The 19058-nt window shown below is 46.3% G+C and overlaps 1 protein-coding gene across 9 annotated transcripts in view; it reads left to right on the plus strand.

Annotated features, from left to right (window-relative positions):
- The window catches only part of LOXHD1 (lipoxygenase homology PLAT domains 1), a 141317-nt gene that overhangs the window by 35183 nt on the left and 87076 nt on the right, over positions 1-19058 (plus strand). For all 9 annotated transcript variants that reach the window (XM_074340025.1, XM_074340029.1, XM_074340028.1 and 6 more), the window contains exons 5-12: positions 320-418; positions 2841-2989; positions 10970-11093; positions 13687-13937; positions 15714-15849; positions 16406-16566; positions 17577-17663; positions 18088-18223. In XM_074340025.1, the coding sequence (XP_074196126.1) occupies positions 320-418; positions 2841-2989; positions 10970-11093; positions 13687-13937; positions 15714-15849; positions 16406-16566; positions 17577-17663; positions 18088-18223 (1143 nt within the window). The remainder of the gene's footprint in view (positions 1-319; positions 419-2840; positions 2990-10969; positions 11094-13686; positions 13938-15713; positions 15850-16405; positions 16567-17576; positions 17664-18087; positions 18224-19058) is intronic.

The following is a 19058-nucleotide window of genomic DNA, read 5'->3' on the forward strand; positions in this document are numbered from 1 at the left end:
GAAAACAGAAGTCTCCTTTACCTCTGATTTATGCGATGCCATCAGCTTAGCAATAACCATTTGAGTTTTTTTAAGCTTTATTGAAATATAGCATTGGTAAGTTTAAGGTAGATAATGTGTTGATTTGATGCATGTATGTATTAGCAATGACGATTTGGAACCAACGTCAGGCAACTTATTTCTTGCTTATTAACAGTAATGGTGACCGTTCATGCATTGCTGGAGGGAAGGGCGGATAATGTAGTTGCTGCTTTGGGGTCTCTGTTCTTCTCTCCTCAGTATGCTAATGAGCTGAGGCTTTTTCTGTCCTCATTCTCAGGTAACCGGTATGAAATCAAGGTGTACACTGGCGATATCCTTGGTGCAGGGACGGATGCTGATGTCTTTATCAATATCTTTGGAGAGTACGGAGACACAGGTAATAGATTTGAAGTCTTTTCTTCACAAGCCATGCCCAGAACTCCTTCTCAGGTGGGCTGTTTCCCACCATCCTGGAAGAGGAAGGCAGCGCCAGTCTCCTCTAGGCTTGTCTGTTGAGCATCTCTCTTCTTGCAATGTGGTGTCATGGCCTTCCCTGGGCAGCAAAGTGCCCAGCTTATAAAATTTATGTGTGAGATGTGTCTTCAGAATAAGGTATGCTTGGGGTTGAGGTTGAGTTAAAACTTTCCTGCATCCTAGAACAAATCCAAACTCCACGTCCCCAGGGAACTCATTCTCACTTACCTTCTTTATCTCCCTAAGTTTCATGTCCATCTTGAGATATATTTTGGGATGTGGCTGGGCATGGCCTGATTCAATGTAGTGGTTTTGGGCAGACCAGAATGGGGCCAAGGATAGAATTGTGTTGGCCTCATATATGGAGCAGGTACTGAGAACACAGATGCCGCTACAGGCATTCATGCCTGCAGAACTGAGATAGGTGGTTCTCTCCTGCTTCTTCCCATTTAATGGAATAGCATAGGAGTCAGTAAAGCTATGTGGATTTTGGACACACTATATTAGAAAATTCAAAGTGCATTGCTGAGCTTATAAGAAAGAAAGAGAAGTCTCCAGGTGCCAGAAATGAAGAGAGAATTCAAAAAGTATTATCTGTGAAGTAATGCTGTAGCTTTTGAGAGGAGAGAACTTGCATGTTCAACCATCTACAGGGTTTTCATCAATCTACAGGGTTTCCATACCCTTTTAGGGTCATGAAATGAGATACTGGCTGTACAGAAGGCAAGATGTGCAAAATTAGAACCAGTTTTTACAAACGTACAGCAGAGGATAGGTACAAAAGAGTCCAGGTCAAGACTAGTTACAACAGCAGAAAACTAGAAACAACCTAGGTGTCCATCAGTGGAAGAAAGCATACATAACAGTCTTTTTTTCCTTCAATGACTAGTATACAGCAGTTGGATGAATGAACCAGTTACTAGCCTCAACAGGGTAATCTTGAAAGCATAATATTAACCAAAAAGTAAGTTGCACAAGGTCATGCGGTGATGATGGTGAAACGATGCTGATAACAGGGGAACCAGAACAGCCCCAATGACAACAGCACTTATTATAAGTGCTTTGTGTGCACCAATTCAATAAATCCTCACCGTAGACCCTACAAAGTGGTGCTGTTATTATCCCCATTGTACAGATGAGGAACTTGAGGCAGAGATGCGCACAGTATTATTTATATAAATTCTAGAGCATGCAAAAGTAGTATATTTTCTTTATGGATACAAATATGGGCAAACAAAAATTCATGGCAACAATTCATACCAAGTAAAAACCGTGTTTATTTGAGGGACAGAGTGTAGGGTAGGGATGATGGACAGTGAGACTTTAGATCTGGCATGATTTATTTCCTTTTAAAAAGAGAAAAGTCTAAGTCAATTGGACAAAATGTTAACATCTGTATGAACTGAAATCTAGGTGGGTGGGAACATGGATATCTTATATTATTTTCTGTATGTTTGAATTGTTGCAATTAAAATTTAGAAAAACTTAAAAAATTGAATTTTAGAAAAGAAAACAGGGTGCGGCATAAGTCAAAAGTCGGTGCTTCGATGGGTCTGGAAGGGTTCCTGTGACCTATGGACTTGGAATATAATAGTGGAAAATTGCAAAGTAGAAGGAACAGGTTAGAATGAGTCCTAACGACGTGCTTATTACCCGTGTGACTTTTGGCAAGTGATTAGACTTCTCTAAGTCTCAGTTTCCTCATCTGTAAGACAGAGTTAATAACACCTCCTTCTAGGATTGTGGCAAGGAATACGTGAGGGGAAAAAAATCCAAGTTAAACAACTGGCAGTGTGTGATGACAGCTCTCGTCACTGCTTTCCAAAAAAGGAGTCAGGCCTGAGGACGTCTGTGTGCTGCTGTCAGGGTCCCAGCACAGCCTGGTACCACACGCTGTGCTCCTAGCTCAGGACAAGCAGTTGGTACAAGCGAGGCAGGGCCTAAGGGCTAGGGATGGGGGTGCAGATTGGCTGAGTAGGACGGGGACTCCAGACTAAGGCAGAAATCAGAAATCCGTGCCGGATCCGAGGCACAAGCCACACACAGCACAAGCTTCTGCGTTGACTGGAGGTGGAGGCCTTAAGGAGCCCATAGATCTGAGTGAGGTTACCCTTGTTGAATTTTGTGTGTAATTTAACTGTATTTTTAGAGCAGTTTTAGGGTCATAATTGGAGTGTAGGCACTTCAGAGAGTGCCCGCATACCGACTATCCCCCCACCTCAGGACCTCCTCCCCTGCTTGACTTTTGAGACCATTCTTCAGTAGGTAGACCATTCAGGCTTGGAGCTGGTTCTTTCTCGTCCTCTGGTTTTTTAATTTTCGTGTGTGTCTCCCTGTGCACACAGGGGAGCGGAAGCTGGACAGCGACAAGAAAAACTTCGAAAAAGCAGCTGAAGACAATTTCACGCTGGATGCCCCTGACTTGGGGCAGCTGATGAAGATTACTATCGGCCACAACAACAAGGGGCCGTCACCCGGTTGGTTCCTGAACAAGGTGGGCTCCACTAACTGTCTGTGGTCCCTGTACCCTGGGAAGGGGGAATTCGGGCTCTTCAGAGGGTTCTAGCTCAGCCACTACTTCCCCTAATAGTCCGACTACCTTCACTCTCTACCTAAGCCCACTGGCCATAACCTCTAAGACTCTGCCCATGTTATCACCTTCCTAGAAAGCCCAGTGTCCTCATTTGAATCCATCCAGGACCTGCTCATTTTTCAAGGCTCTGCCATGAGACTGTCCTGACTCTGGCCCAGCAGCACCTCCCCCTCCCATGAATGTTTATAACCCTGCCTGCATAGAGTGTGCATTTGACCCTCACCATTAGCTTTCTTGTGACTTATCTTGGGCTGTTGCTCTATACCTCAAATTTCTGAATCTCAGGTCCCACGTAACTTCACCGACCCAGGACAAAGCTAACAACTAAGAAGATGGTTAAAAGGCTTCTGAGAAGCTAAGATATATCCGGTTCAAAGTTTGTAAGGAAAGTTTATGCCCCTAGCTTTATATTGCTCTGCCCTCATAAAGACCCCTCAGACGCTCATTAACAGTGCTTACTTGCAATCCCTTCTAGCAGATTTGCTACCTGCCAATTTAAACCTATCGCAGGAAACCAGAGGCAGAAAGAGGCCCTGTAATAGGTAGGGATTTGAGAACTATAATGGGGAGTCAACGATGATATAAAAAGCCAAAGGGATATTAAAAATTGATAGAAGTCTGAGGTCATTTAGAAAATGGGTTACCAGCCCTTTGCATATATTTCCCTTAGTCATGAGGCTATCAGTATATCTCAGCTCACCACAGAATGATCAGAAAAGTTTAATGTCTAATATATTTTTTAAAAGTATTTTGGAAAAGGCCTTATTGCTTAAAACAGAAAACCCTCAGATTTAGAGCAATTTGACTGTAGAGAATGAGGCTGTCTGATAGTTGAGGTTTTGTTATTACTTAATTTCATGTACCTCCTGGTAGCAGTTAGGAAAATAGTTGGCTGCAAGTGTCAGAAAATTGAAGTGCAGTTTTAAATAATTAGGGGCTTCTCTTTCTCATCTCACATGAAATCCAGATGTGGCAGCTCAGGGTTGGTGCAGCTGCTTTCTGAGATACCTGTTCTCTCCCTGCATCGCCATTCTCAGCACGGTCGCTTTCGTCCTCTGACTTGTGGCCTCACGATCCCATGATGGCTGCTGAACCTCTAGCCATCTTATCTGTGTTCTCAGCAGGAAGAGAGGTGAAGACCACAAGGGGTAAAGATTCTTTTTGGCAAGTTCTGCCTCATTGTGAGAGGAGCAAAGCTCTCCAGGGAACTTCTGCCTGCATTTCACTAGCCAGAAATGTGTCATGTGGCCACCCTAGCTGCAATGGAAACTGGGATATCAAGTGTCTAGTTTTCCAGCCTTTATAGTGGAAATTCGCTAAGAGGAAGGTGATTGGAAATGGTGTTGAGTTAATATCCTAGAATGTCTGTTACGCTTCTCTCCATAAATAGCCCGAAAGTTTCTTCAGGGTACCTCTCCAGCGTTTGGCATGGGACAGGGTACTGACTCAGTGAAGCGAGGAATGGCCATTTCCTTTGGAAAGGAGACAGCTTGCCTGACCCTTAGAGCAGGCAGCCTGGTGCTGTATAGGACTCTGGGAGGCTGCGTGCTGCTTGGATTGGAGAAGAAATGGGGTACCAGGAGACAGGCTCACTGAGTTGATTCAAGGACCTCAAGAGGCCTCCAAAAAGCCAGTGCATAGACAGAGGCGTCTTCAGGAGGTTTTCGTTCAACTGGGCAGATGCAGGAGAGGAGGCAGGTGTGTTTTGTGACCTCAGCCAGGGTGGGACACAGAGTATGTACCTGGAAGCCCAGTTCCTTCATCCTGGGAAGGAAGGCAGTCTGGGAAAATAAGGTTTAGTGAAAGGAACCGCAACGTGCACCTCATGGCCTGGGTGTGGCCGTGACGTGGTCATTGCAGCCACACCATGTGGGGTCAAGTTCCTTTTGGTCACCTGGACCCGCTCGCGCAGTGTTCTCTGGGAAGCTTCACGAAGCAGGCAGGCTCGCATGCCAGGACAGGACCTTTTGTTCTTGTCATGCTCGGTGGAAAGGGCAGCCTGGCGAAATGTGAACACTATGGGTGAGAATAGTTTTGCCCTTTAAAACATTGTACAATCTTGTTCCATTGTCTTCTGAAATCTGACATTGAGGCCAAGCAGACTTTTGTTTCTTTCTGGACAAGCTGTTTTGTGTTTTCTTTTCTTTTCAGCCAGGATGCTTGAGTGGTTTTATGTTCTTTACATGTATCATTCAAAAGTCTTGCCAGAAAATGTCTAGGAGTAAGGCTATGTGAGTTCATTCATCCTCCCTTCCCCTCCAAAGAGTTCGGCTCTTCTGATTCTTCAGAATGATGTTTTCTTCCTCCCTCCATCTCTCCCTCCCCCCTTAATCCCTTCTTCCATTTTTTTCTTTTTTTCCTCCCTTCTTCTTGTTTGCTATCCAGACACTATTTGAAACCAAAAGGCCAAGCATGCTACTTTCAGTGTGAGATTGGTTGTTCTCTTTGGGGCCGTGTTAAGTTCATAGGCACGTTCAGGGCCTTGTAGGCAGGTCCCTGTCTGTCCCGGTAAAGCCAAGATGGGTGTTCCTCTCAAAAGTTCACTGGCTTCTGAAAATATCCTAATAGCCTATTCCTTTAACTTAAGCAAAGCACAATGCTCCCTGGGGAGAAGACAAAAATAATTCAAGCATTTTGTAGGTCAGTGTGCCTGGATTTACTAGATATTTTTCTGAGGAAAGAATTTTGGTGAGAAAGGAGGAAAGAAGAGTCTAGGTCCCAGGCACGGTGGGTACAAGGTGGAAGCCAGAGGCTGGGGGAAAACCCAGGGCCACCTCTGGCCTCTTTCTGACTGTGCCAGGGATAAACAGCCCTCACCTCGTGCCTCCCACCACTGGGCTTCCATGCTGTCCCCTCCTCGTTCCACTCTGATGGATCAGCTTGCCCTCAGCTCCCCAGAGACGCCAATGAAAAGGTCTGTTAAATTGACTACATTTCCAGATTGGACACGTGCACAGTAAGTGCTCCCATGCTCAGTGGCCAGGCTGGGTGGCCTTGGACTTCATATGACAACTCCTCCTTTGGTATTTATGTTTAAGGGTTTAGTGGGACACATGTAAAAGCCAATATAAGTAACCCCTTTGTAGGTTGTCTCCCTCCTCTTCTGTCCAGTCGGTTGACCGCGCGTCTTGCTCAGCCTGGGTTGATGGGCTTCGGCATGGCCGGCACAGCCCTTCCCCTGCTCTTGGCCGTCTCCCTGGGGCTGGCACCCTCCCTCCGCCAGGCTGTGCCCATGGCTTTGGTCACCACATCTGGTCAGATCGCCAGGTGTGATGAACTCAGATGGTTAGTTCAATTCAATAAACACTTCCAAAGATGAGCAGCCACAAGGTGGGGTGTTGTGCTGCCAGTGGGTCATCCTGGTGTAACTGCTTCAGGGGAGAGACGGGCTCAGGGCCCCACAGCTCTGCAGTGGCAGGACTGGCTCCTACCCCAGGTCCGCTGGGCCCCCAGTCTGGATTCTCTCCATTGAGCCGTGTGTTAGAAAAGCCTAGAATCAGGTGATGGCCTGCTGCATGCTTTAAGGAGTATAATTCAACCATCACCACTGGCTCTGAGAGGAGGAGGAGACAGAGGTTCATGGAGTGGATTCAAGGACCCCGAGAAGCCCAATGTGCCTTCATGTCACCAACTAATACTCAACAGGCAACAAACACTTACTGAGTGACCGTTACGTCCTAGACCCCACACTACCAACTACAGCTGTTATAATAACAACAGTCCTGCTTCTAAAAGAGATTAGACACATCCCTAACTAATTGCTTACTTACAGTAAGGCAGGTTACTTACTATAACTTACCTCCCGAAAGTTCAGGGATATTCGGCTTTTCGCGACTAAACATTCTACCCTAGGGGTCTCACACGTGTTGATCAGACCACGTTACCCAGTTTAAAGATCAGAAAACAGAATCACCCAACTTTAATGCAAAGCAGGATGAGATAAGAGTCTTGAGTAAGTACAAACAGATGTTGTGGGGGTGCGGCCTGTCTGATTGGGCATCAGAAGAGACTTCAAAAAGGGTCCATTGGAGCTAGGCCATGACAAGGGGTAGGGTTTGGCCAGGAGGGCGAGGGAGGAGGACGCTTTTGGCCAGAAGGGGTGATAGATGAGGAGGAGATGGAAGGACGGGCAGGCACGTTGCATAGATCTGGACTCAGAGAACAGAGAAAGGACGTTCGGGAGGTGGATGAGGGCAGGACCATGAAAGGTCTTCATTGAGCCAGGGAGCCTGAGGTGGTAATAAGGGAGAGGGTGTATGAGTAGGTCCAGAGAAGAGGAAGAAAGTGTAGAGGAAGCAGCACGAGTATTAGGAAGGTCACCATTCAAATGCTGGAATTTACAGTTATTTGTATTTATGGCATATTGTACTTGATGGGACAGTATTTCAGTGTGACGAGTGAGACATGGGCATAGGAGGAAGAGCAGCCTTGTGACAGGAGGAGGAGAAGAATCCCACCTTCCTTTGCTGCCCTTAGTTTCCCCCCTAGAACATTATCTCGCTCTCCCGTGAGCCCAGGTCTCTTCTGCTAACACGTGGATGCTGAGATTTATTTCAGAGTGGGTGCATAAACTCCAGAAGCCTTCCTCCCTTCTTTTCCTGTGTCAAAACTCACCTGTCCCTTTTCCCATGATCTTAGAGCTCTAAAAGGTAACCACAATTCAATAGTGGTTCTTGGAATGTGGTCGTGGCTGCTTATGGGTCAAGGGCCACCTTTACTGGATAACGTATCTGTGTTTTTTAAAGGGAAGATTGAAAACAGAGACTTGTTTTACATTCATTTCCTTCTCCCGTGGCTGGTACATGAAGGGTACATTCTGTGGGTCACTCAGGTTGTTGCAGCTCGGGCATCTTGGCACGTGGGGGAGGGAGGAGACCCTTCAGCCTCCCCAGATTGGTCTGTTTGTATGGGGTTCGTTCCTCCTACACACAACGGGCCTCTGCTCCAATCAGGTTATTTATTTAAAGTTGGTGGAAGTTATTCCAATATTAAGGAGGGAGAGTTGCTATAAATAATAGTTGGCATTCCACATCGATCTAAAACTTATTGATTCCAAGACCAACTCCATATATGGGAGACAGGTTTACCTTTGGGGGTCGGGGGGCACCGAAGGCACGGAGGCCCCACATCTGTTTGGACGTATCTGTGAACCATCTGGAAAGAGCCAGAAAGAAGTGACCCCTGCTCAACAGCTCCATCTTTTCCTCCTTTTGTTTGGGGGTGGTTTATCTTTCTAGGCTTTTTGTGGTCTTGCCTTGTGACTTCTGTGTCCCTGTTGCTGCAGAATACAGTGGGCTCCACCGTGGACAGGCCCCTCCTCTGCTGCCATTTCACCTCGAGGGGCTCATGACCCCTGGTTTCCCTCTCCCCTCTCAGAAGGCCAGCCCTGTCTGTGGGCTGCTCAGCAGGTGGGGAATATTCCTCCAGGAGATAATGGCTCTTGTTTTTTATTAGGTCATTGCCTCTCTCTCTCTCTCTCTCTCTCTCTCTCTCTCTCTCTCTCTCTCTCACACACACACACACACACACACACACACACACACACACACACACACACACTCTAGGTGTGCGTTTCTAGCATTCATGGTGAAGGGGGCTTCTATCTCTCCTGTCTTATTTGACAGTCGTCTCTGCCATAACAACAGAATCTGTGAAACAGTGGTCTGGAGGAAACACCGCCATTTCATTCTCTTAGCAAAAACCATTCCTGAGATGTCTTGAATTCCTAAAAGGAACCCCATGAAAACCCAGAGTTGTCTGGGCAACTTGTGAGCCAAAGTGGGACAGCTGCTCGCTCCTCCCTTGGAAGGGGCCCTTGGTAATGCCCTCTTAAGCAACAGGGGTCATGGCTCAGCCAGGACCCATATCAGCGGAGGCCAGAATGCCTCTGGGACAGCTCTCTGCCCCTTCTCCCTGTATGGTCTCTACACACTGGAGTGTCTGTGTCATGTCCCTCCCGTCTCACTCTTCGCTCCTTCCCACTTCACCCATCACCATGTGCTACTAGATGTGTCCCAAAACGTTTCACTCTCCAGGAGCTGGCTTCCTCCAGCCTCATCCTGCAGACCTTGGGACCAAGAGATGCCATAAATAATTGTTTACATATTTTGATATGCATCTGGAAAATTTCTGAAACTGTTCATGGACTTTTGTACTTTCTGTACCAGTTTTTAAGCTGTTAGCTTCTCTCTTGGCCTTTCTTTCTTTTTTTTTTCTTTTTTGGTATTTTAGAAAGTCAAATTTTTAGAGTCTTGTTTGTTATTCAAACATTCATTCAACTATTATCTCTTTCCTTTATGGTTCAGCTGTGCAAACTAGTTTTGTCCTATAGAGGTACCTAATGGTACGCATTCTATTTCTCAGATTAGCTAAACTGTTCAAGTCAGGAATTTTCATCAGATAGCAGGCTAGTAGAAGGTCCTCTATTGATGACATCTCTATAGCTGTGACGGTATTTTCCTTGCTCTTCAAACCTTGTCTGGCACACGAGTCTGTGAACATTTAAAGACAGAGATGGTGAATCTGTATATCTAGGTTTATTAGTAAACTTGACAGCTTATCTGATAAACTAAGTCCTCTTTCTTTACCTTGCTTTTGCAACTCTGTGAGAGTCAGAGTAAGGGGGCTAAGAGGCAGGCTGACACCCGGCTCAGACCACTATCAGTGACTCCCCAGTCTAACCCCCCAACCCCAGGAGACGAAACCCACAGAAAATGAGCAGATCAATGAGTTTTGAGAATGCCTGGACCACCATAGCATAAACCCCTCTGAGCCCTGGTGGTCTCCAGTCACTCAGCTTTAACAGGACAGACATTCAGTCAAATCAACAAGCTCTGAAGGGTGACTCACACCAACCAAACTCACAAGGGACTGATTTATAAACCAGAGCCTGAATGCTGATTTATTTGGGGGACAGAAGCCTGGTGAGAAGACTGGTCCAGGCGACTGGCTCCTCCCTGGTAGGTGGTGTCCTCAAGAGCCCCAAATGTTCTTTGAACACTGGATTCAAACCAGGTGAGATGCCTTCAGGCAGCCTAGTGTGTGCCCTGTTTCCGTACTCCACGCGCTCTGGTCTTAGGAAGTGAGTTTTCATGGAAAATCAGAGCCCCTCTCTTCGGCAGTCTTGAGAACACCTGGGCAGATATCGTTACTTTTCAACTCAACGGGTCTGTCACCAGGTCTTCTGCCTGCTCAGCGCTATGACTGGAGGACACATCCTACTTGACAATTCCACTTATGTCAGAGTGAGTTCCCTGTTGGGTCTTCCCAGGACATTTTGGGGAAACCCCTCAGCTCTTGATCATCTCTAGAAGGCATATATCTCAGCATTGTCAACTTAGCTTACATGTGAGTCCCTCGTGGGAAGCTTCACAGGTGACAAATTCCACTAGCTTCACTGTCAGTGGCTGATGTTTTCTGACCTGATGACCGGATCCTGGGATTCCGGGTGCCTGATTTGCGTCTTGCAGTTCCCTTTGCATGGACTGTGCTTCTCGCCAAGAAGGGTAGCGTCCCGACATTCCGCAGGTGAGGAAGGTGATGCTCTTGTTGCCATCTACACATCCAGGCTCCCAGTTCTCATGCCCCAGGCTCACAAGGTAAATCCTGCCCAGTGTCTTGCACTCAATTTTTAAAAAACAATCTACAGCAGAAGAGGGAACAGTGGCTCAGTAATTCAAGGAGGAGGTATTTGCCAGGCATCCCTGTGTGACGCTCAGTGTTTTGTAAGGTTTTCCTGGCGACAGATGTGTCCTTGTGGTAAGTTTTTCTTGAGCCACTAAGAGGAGTGTGTATAGAGTACACTCAAGGAATGGAGGAATTGGATTGGATCACAAGGTGCGCCCTCAGTGACACTTACCATTCCTTCCCTTTTCCTCCCAGATTTTCATCGATGATATTGCAAACAAAAGAAAATACGACTTTCCTCTTAACCGCTGGCTGGCCTTAAATGAAGACGATGGCAAAATCCAAAGGGATATCTTAGTGGGCGGAGCTGAGACCACAGGTAGAACTGAAGAGAGAGGAAATCCCACTGGCTAACATTTCACTTTCTGCCGGAGGCGCAGTGTTCTCCTCTGTGGGCCCAGAGGCCTGTGACCAAGTGGGAGCCGCTGTGTCTTCAGACCACATTCCTCCTGCTCTTGAAAGTGTTCTGTCCCTCTGGACTGGAGTCTGGGGCTCTGCTGATGCCAGAGGAGATGAGGCGATGTCCCTGAGCAGACACTCACTGCCCAGGGCGAAAGAAGTCATCCATGGGAGGAAGCCAGAGCTCCTGATGCATGTGGGCATTTATGAGGACATTGATTTACTCTCAGCTCCTCCTAATATTGAGTGCTTACTATATGCCAGCCCCTGATAGGCCCCTGACCCAGGTCATCATCGCCTTTAATCCTCACAACAACCCTGTAGCATAGGAACTGTTATTGTTTCCATTTCACAGATGAGGAAACTGAGTCACATGGAAGCCGAAAGACCTGTCCAAGCTCTCAAGCTGGTAACTGACAGATCCAGGATTAGGTCTGCCTTCTAACTCTCTACGCCGTGTGAATGCCATGGAAAACCTGCTATTCACAGCATGGAAGTGTATAGATGTCCCAGAAAATCGATGTGGATGAATGCATATCTAAAAATGTGCCCTGGTGCAGAACCTCCCATGGCTCCCACTGCTGAGAGAATAAGTCCAAGTTCTTGGGTGTAGTGTACAAATTGCTCCACAATTTGGCTCTGGTTCACCGTAGCAGCAGAATCTTTCCACATCTTCTCCCACCACTTCCCCACACCCTCCGTCTCCCTCCACCTCATCGGCACACCTTTCACTCTTCCCTGTACCCCCACCCCCCACCCTCCCCCCACCTCACCCACATGCCATCCCTCTCTCCCCTCCCTTAGCTGCTTGCCGTACTCTTTCTCTCCTTTTATTTTTGGAACTTGCCTTCTCCGCCTGTAATACCATTTCTCGTCTTTGTGTTTCCCAAATTCCTGCTTCCAGTCACTTCCTCTGAACCCTCCCTACCTCCTCTAGACAGGGCAATTCTTCCCTTCTTCTGCTCCAGACATTTTGGGCAGACCCCAGCTGCTATAGTTCAGGACACCAAAAGCTGCTCGGCTCCAGCACTTTCCAACCTCAACACTGTGGCGCTTTGGCCCGCGCTGACCTTTGTTACCGTTTCCCTGAAAATAAGACCTAGCTGGACCATCAGCTCTAATACGTCATTTGGAGCAAAAATTAATATAAGACCCGGTATTATAGTCTAGTCTAGTCTAGTCTAGTCTAGTCTAGTCTAGTCTAGTCTAGTCTAGTCTCGTCTAGTCTAGTACAGTATAGTACAGTACAGTACAGTAAAATAAGACCGGGTCTTATATTAATTTTTGCTCCAAAAGATGCATTAGAGCTGATGGTCCGGCTAGGTCTTATTTTTGGGGAAACACGGGAGGTGTGGCACAAGTCATTTGTAACTAGAGTTTGCAAATGATTTACTTAAAAACATGAACTAGAATGGATTTAACAGAACTCCTTTAATTATGATACTCTACTTGCCTCCAGTGGCAAGTCAGAGGCTGGAAATTGCTGATAACCCAGGCCACGTGAGAATGAGTTGTGTGAGAATACCATCTGTCTGTGAGTTTTGAAGAACAAAGCTGGAAACCCGCTCTTTTGCGGCAGTGGCCATTCCTTTTTAGCTTCGTATTCTCCCAATATCCGGCATATAATAAGCACTCAATAAATGTTTGTTAAACAAAGGCAGGTGTAAATATCTATGACTAAATACTGCATCCATGTGGTTGCATGTACTAGCTTCCAAAGAAATTTGGGGTTTGTATTTCTCTGGGGTCAAGGGGTGAAGATAGGGCGTGGAGTAGGGTCAGCAGTAGGTGGGGGCAGCGAACAAGGACTAAAATGCAATTACTTTAGACTCCAGGACAGAACAAACACAGGAGATTTTCCTGTGTAAACATCTGTCTTTGGTGTTTTCTCTTCCTCTGTCCCGTCTCAGAGTTGAATCTCCCCTTGCTGGCTCTTCCCTTGAACTCCACGTCCTCCTGACCGACCAAAACCCCCAATCGGCTCACCCCACCATGTTCTCTCCCTTTCTCCATCTTCCCTCATCCCACAACGTCAGCCAGTGAAGGACATTCATGTTCTCTATTAAAAGTTATATTTTTAAGTTATGAGCAAAAGAGCAAGCTAAATGAATCAGATAGCCCTGAATATAAATCTCTATTAATGGAGTTGAGTATTACAATTCAATAAGACATATCAGACTTCATCCAGCAGGTATTAACAATATGCACATGCTAACTAACATTAACAATAAGTACCATTCTTAGCTGACCCATGTTCCTCCTTTTCTTTGGTAGTTTCCTATCATCAGGTCTGGCAGCTTCCTGTAATAATACCTACAGTTTATTCCTAAACTCACTGACACACAAACTCTGAAAAAGATAAAGTGAGGTTGAGAGGAGCGCTGCATGTCATCTGGGGAAGGAAGACGAGGGAAAGAACTCTGTGGAGGTGATGGCCAGGTAGGGCAGAAGTTGGGTAGGATATTGTAATTAGCTGGCCCTGAACCCTTTCCTTCCCCCTGTTTCCACACTAGCTGTCTCATATATTGTCACCATCTTCACTGGGGATCTCCGAGGGGCTGGGACCAAATCCAAAATCTACATGGTCATGTACGGGGCCAGAGGGAATAAGAACAGCGGGAAAATCTTCCTGGAGGGCGGTGTGTTTGACCGCGCCCGCACGGACATCTTCCACCTGGAGATGGCGCTCCTCCTCAGCCCCCTGAGTCGGGTCTCCATCGGGCACTGCAACGTTGGTGCCAACAGAGGCTGGTACTGCGAGAAGGTAAGGGATGCCCCTGGAAGGCCCCTTTCCTGGTTCAACGCCTGTCTTCTTTAATTTGCAAATACAAACACTAACCTGCTTCCTGCTTCCTTCGGACCAGTAACAGAGCACAGGGGCAATCCCTTTCAATGGGCATTTCGGGTGGTAATGTGTCCATCCATCTTGACTTGCTGACCGTCAGGAGCCGGGCGGGGGCGGGGGGCGCAGTTCTGTTCATGCATTCAAGGGCCAAATGCAGGGTTGAGTATCTGAAGGTACTCTCAGCTGGCAATTCCTGGTGTGGTGTTTCACTTCAGCTTACAAATCTCTCAATCAACCAGTATTTTTAAATACAGAGGGTGCCAAAAAAATGTATACACATTTTAAGAAAGGAAAAAAAACTATTAAAATGGTAATACTCAATATATACTGATAACCAAAGATGGATGCAAGTCACCTTTGACTTCTGCAATTACAAGAGGTGCTCAAAGTGGTACCATCAGCATCCACACAATTCTGATTATGGCCAACTACTGCTTGAGCAATGCTGACCAAAGTGTCCACTTGTATATATCTTTTTGGCACCCCCAGTATATGTTTCTATTGTGAGATACTTATGTTTTACAGAATATACATAACAAAAGTGAGATATAGAGAATGATGAAAAACAAATATGAATTTTGTCTACCACCCAACTTAAGAAATAAAACATCCACCATACTTTTGAAACTCCTCTGTGTCCTTCCACAGTCATATAATCCTCTCTGTCCCAAAAAGAATATGCTATCATAAATTTTGCCTGTGTATATTGACAGAAGATTTTGTAGTGTTCTAGAAACATTCCTTTAAACATCTATAATATGAGTGGCCTGGGCTAGATAGACTTCCACGTTCTAAATTCATGAGTTTGGAAATTGGCTTGCGATGGAGAGGGTGAAGGAGAGAAGGCTGAATGAAGATCAAGCCCAGAAGAGGCAAGTTTGTTTTTATATTAAATTCCAGATATTAATTATCTTTCATGTGATTGACCTTTTACCTGCAAGATGAATATAGGGAATTAATTTAGTATTCTAGTTAATTTGGTTCAGATTGAGATTTTACAATGTGCGTAAAGAAATACGGTGTTCGCTGTACTGTACACCTGAAGCTGAAGATGAATAATATTGAATGTCAACTATAATTTAATATATATAGTCACATGATATGGAGTACAGCATAGGGAATAGAGTAATGGAATTGTAACAGCTGTATACGATGTCAGAGGGGTAGTAGATTTGGGGAGGGGGAATTATGACTTTGTGAGGGGTGTAAATGTCTAACTATTATGTTGCTTTGTACACCTGAAACTAATAAATCATCACACTGCACAATTAAAAACAAGAAAGAAATATGGTGTTTAAAGAGGGTATTGTGTACAGAGGGAAAGGTTTGTGATTTGGGCTAGTAAACTGGAGAATGGATGATATCTACTTGGGAAGATTTCTTGAAGAAGGTATTTCTTTTTTTCCCCTTTTTCCTTTTTATTAGTTTCAGGTGTACAAAGCAACATAATAATTACACATTTACACCCCTCACAAAGTGACAATTCCCCTCCCCCAAGCTACTACCCCTCTGACAAGGAGAAGGTATCGCTTGATCTAAGATTTAATGAGACAGGCAACAGGAAGAAAGTGCCATTTCTTGAGGCTCCTAATGCAGATGACCCTTAACGTAGGGCTGAGGAGGTGACTGAGCACGGCAAGGAGGCCCCAACCCCGGGAACTGCTCCAGGAGATTCTTGCGGTCTGCTCCCCCCAGGTAGTGATTCTGTGCCCCTTCACCGGCGTCCAGCAGACCTTCCCTTGCAGCAACTGGCTGGATGAGAAGAAGGGCGATGGGCTGATCGAGAGGCAGCTCTACGAGATGGTGTCTCTCAGGAAGAAGAGGATGAAAAGTAGGTGGAAGGGGTCCAGAGTCCGGTGGCCTCCCAGACAGGGCCAGGGGAGGCCAGGATGTCAGACCACTTGGCAAGAGCTTTGAGGGGATCCATTCCTGGTTCTCAGTTCCCTTCTGGAAAGAAAGGGACAAGGCCTCCCAGGGAGTTTAGTTCTCCAAGGTCTAGGCCATACACTTGGCACCAAGGCTGATACTCTGGAGTCCCCAAGTTGAATAAACTGCTGTGATGGACTAGACATTAAACCAAATGCTCAACACAGTGTATTCTGAATACACCAGACATAGGGTGGGTGGAGTCAACTGTTCTTCCTATTTAAAACACACTAACGTGCTTCCTTGATTAGAAGGAAGACTAGGCACCCTCTTTCAAATAGCAAAGAATCTTTGGCTTCTTCAAATTGGCACTTGGTATAATGGGTTTCTAAGAGTGAGACGCACCTGTGCATAGACTGTGCTTCAGTCCTGATCACCTTCAATCTATTCCTTTTCCCCACTGGTGCCACGAAAATCTCTACTTCTTGAAGTTTATGGTACAACTTGACCTGTCTCTGCAGAATTCTGTTGGTCCCTGTGGGTCTTGACGACTGACCTGAGGAAAGCTGGTACCAACACTCCCATCTTCGTCCAGATTTATGGGAAGAAGGGGCGGACGGATGAAATTGTCCTGAACCCCAATGGCCAGTATTTGAGACCGGGCATATTCGAGAAGTTTAAGGTAGGAGAGAAATGTGACAGGGTGGGAGGGAAGAAGGAAGAAGGGGTGTAAGAGGTATTTGTCATGGGATTCTGGTGTTTCAAGGTAGATAGATCACATTTGAAGACAAAAAGGTATCATGGAGGCTTCCGGTCCCTGCAAGGAGTACCGAATGTGATCTATAGGCAATGCACAAATGGATATGGTTTCGGTCTGTCCTTTCATCTGAATCAAACAGTCCAGAGTCAAGCATGGGGGAGGAAGCAAGTATGGGATGGTTTTGAGCGCCTGGGAGCCTAGCAACTTGGGGAATCATTGTAGAACAGAGACCTGGAACAGAGTGTCAAACTGACCAACCTGAACTGAATTGAAGGTGAAGAGCAAATTTAAGGGGAAGTACATATTTCAGAACATTTGAAAAGAAATTCAGCTTTACATTTCCAGTATGTGTATAACTAGAGCAAGGCTGGTTTTGCCAACAGAAGTGCGGCTCTGACCTTTAGGTAAGAATAATTTGTAATTTGCTGCTCTCTTCTCAGAGCACCCCACCGGTACCTCTATTGTACCACTCAGTTCATTGCTCTTTCTTTATTTGTCTTCTCGGCTAGACTGCGAGCCCCTAGGGAAGGGGCACCACTGCTGTACTGATCTTTTTGTCTGTTTCAGTGCCCAGCGGAGCTCTGGGGCCGTGGGCTTGTGCTAATTTGCAGGGCTGCCATATGGATTTTGTTACTGGAAGTTTATTGCTTGGAAGATTTTCTTTAGTCTGGATCCTACTGTGGGTCAGTTATTTTTGTTCAGTTTCACCAGCTCAGACTGAACCCTAGCTCTACATGGCTATCTCGCCCTCATATGCCACTGGTTACAAGGGCATGAGAGGATAGAGCATAGGATGGTGGCTTGAAGCAAACCCATCCTCACTGCTAAAGAAAAAGCCCCAAGCTGGTGCCCTCCTGGCAGGGGGTCAGCTATGAGGTTAGATACATTTCACTTGGTCATGCCCACCCAAGCCTTGTTATTTCTCACCATAGATTGAGCTCCCGGATCTCGGCAGGTTTTATAAGATTCGAGCATGGCATAATAGCTTGACTCCTGGTGCTGGATGGCATTTGGAAAGGGTGAGATGTACCATCTTGGGGCTTGGGAGGTGGTTGGGGGGAGGAACGAGAATGGTGCCTTTCTAATGAGCCTGTCACATAAGTTTGCTTGTATCCGTTGGGTGTGAGGGTGGGGAAGAGTTATGGTGAGACATGAATTCGGACCCAGGACACAGGGACTTCCTGATGGGGAAGAGACTTCCAAAGTAGACTAAGAAAATGCTCAGTTGTTTGTTCTTTACTTGCACTCTGCCCCAGTCACCTGGCCATTAGGCACATGTGGGCCTCAGAGGACCAGAAAGATCAATGTTAATCTGGCACTCCACCTCCCACGAGAGTCATCTGTAGGGGATGGCCTTCGCCTCCCTGAGATCAGATAGCGGGGGCCTCAGGGCAGGATGAATAGCTTCGGTACCCACTTGCTTACCCCAGGATTTCATTCCAGATGACCCTGATGAACACTCTGACCAAGGACAAATACAACTTCAACTGCAATCGCTGGCTGGACGCCAGCGAGGACGACAATGAGATTGTGAGGGAGATGACCGCAGAGGGCCCCGCGGTGCGGAGGATCATGGGCAGTAAGTGCCGAGCAGCTCTTCATCCTGCGGGAGGCGGTGGGAACTCCCACTCGGTGAGCCAGAGGGAGTCTGGTTCATGAGCTAATAGTCTATTCACTGTGCAGCATCCCTGTAAAGGCCAGGGTACATTTAGAAGGTCCAGACTCAAGACCATCTTGAAGGAGCCATCTTCCAGGCGTGACGGGTGTGGGGGAGGAAGGGGAGAGTAACGGCCTTCGGTTTGGTTATGAGGGGATGAGAAGAATCTACACTAAACAGTGTTTCTCTAGAGTGTCTCTGAAATTAAAGGAAACATTCTCTTCAAATTAAGCAAGAGATGCTCCCCAGCATGGAAGGCTGGATTCAGTAGCCACGCTTGTCTGTCCTTGATGGGTTCTTGATTTCTATTTAAGGCTAGTAGGAGAAGGTCTAAGCTTGTAATCTGGAGTCTGGTATCCACATTCAAAGGGGTAAAGGGAGATCATTTTGTCCCTAGGTTATATATCAGAGTGTTGGCAAATACACAGCACATGTCCCATCCTTTTCCCTTGGCAGACATTACTGAGTGATCACAGCATTCTCTGCCTTTGAGTCTCAAATGAGCTTCATAGCCCTCAATGTAGCACTCCAAGCAGACATTAGCAATTGATCAGAATTCACATTTAAGATAATTAGCCTATCTGTTATCCCTGTGGTAGTCCTTAATTTGTTTAGTTATACAGTAATACTGCAAAATTACAAAGAATTAAGAATACATAGAGAACAATGTCACCCATAGTTCTAGTAGCCCTTCTAAATATTTGGATATCACTTCTCAGGCATTTGCACATCTAGTAGAAGCTGTGTATGTATTTGT

This window comes from Rhinolophus sinicus, linkage group LG09, assembly GCF_036562045.2.
Source record: "Rhinolophus sinicus isolate RSC01 linkage group LG09, ASM3656204v1, whole genome shotgun sequence".
NCBI lineage: Eukaryota > Metazoa > Chordata > Mammalia > Chiroptera > Rhinolophidae > Rhinolophus > Rhinolophus sinicus.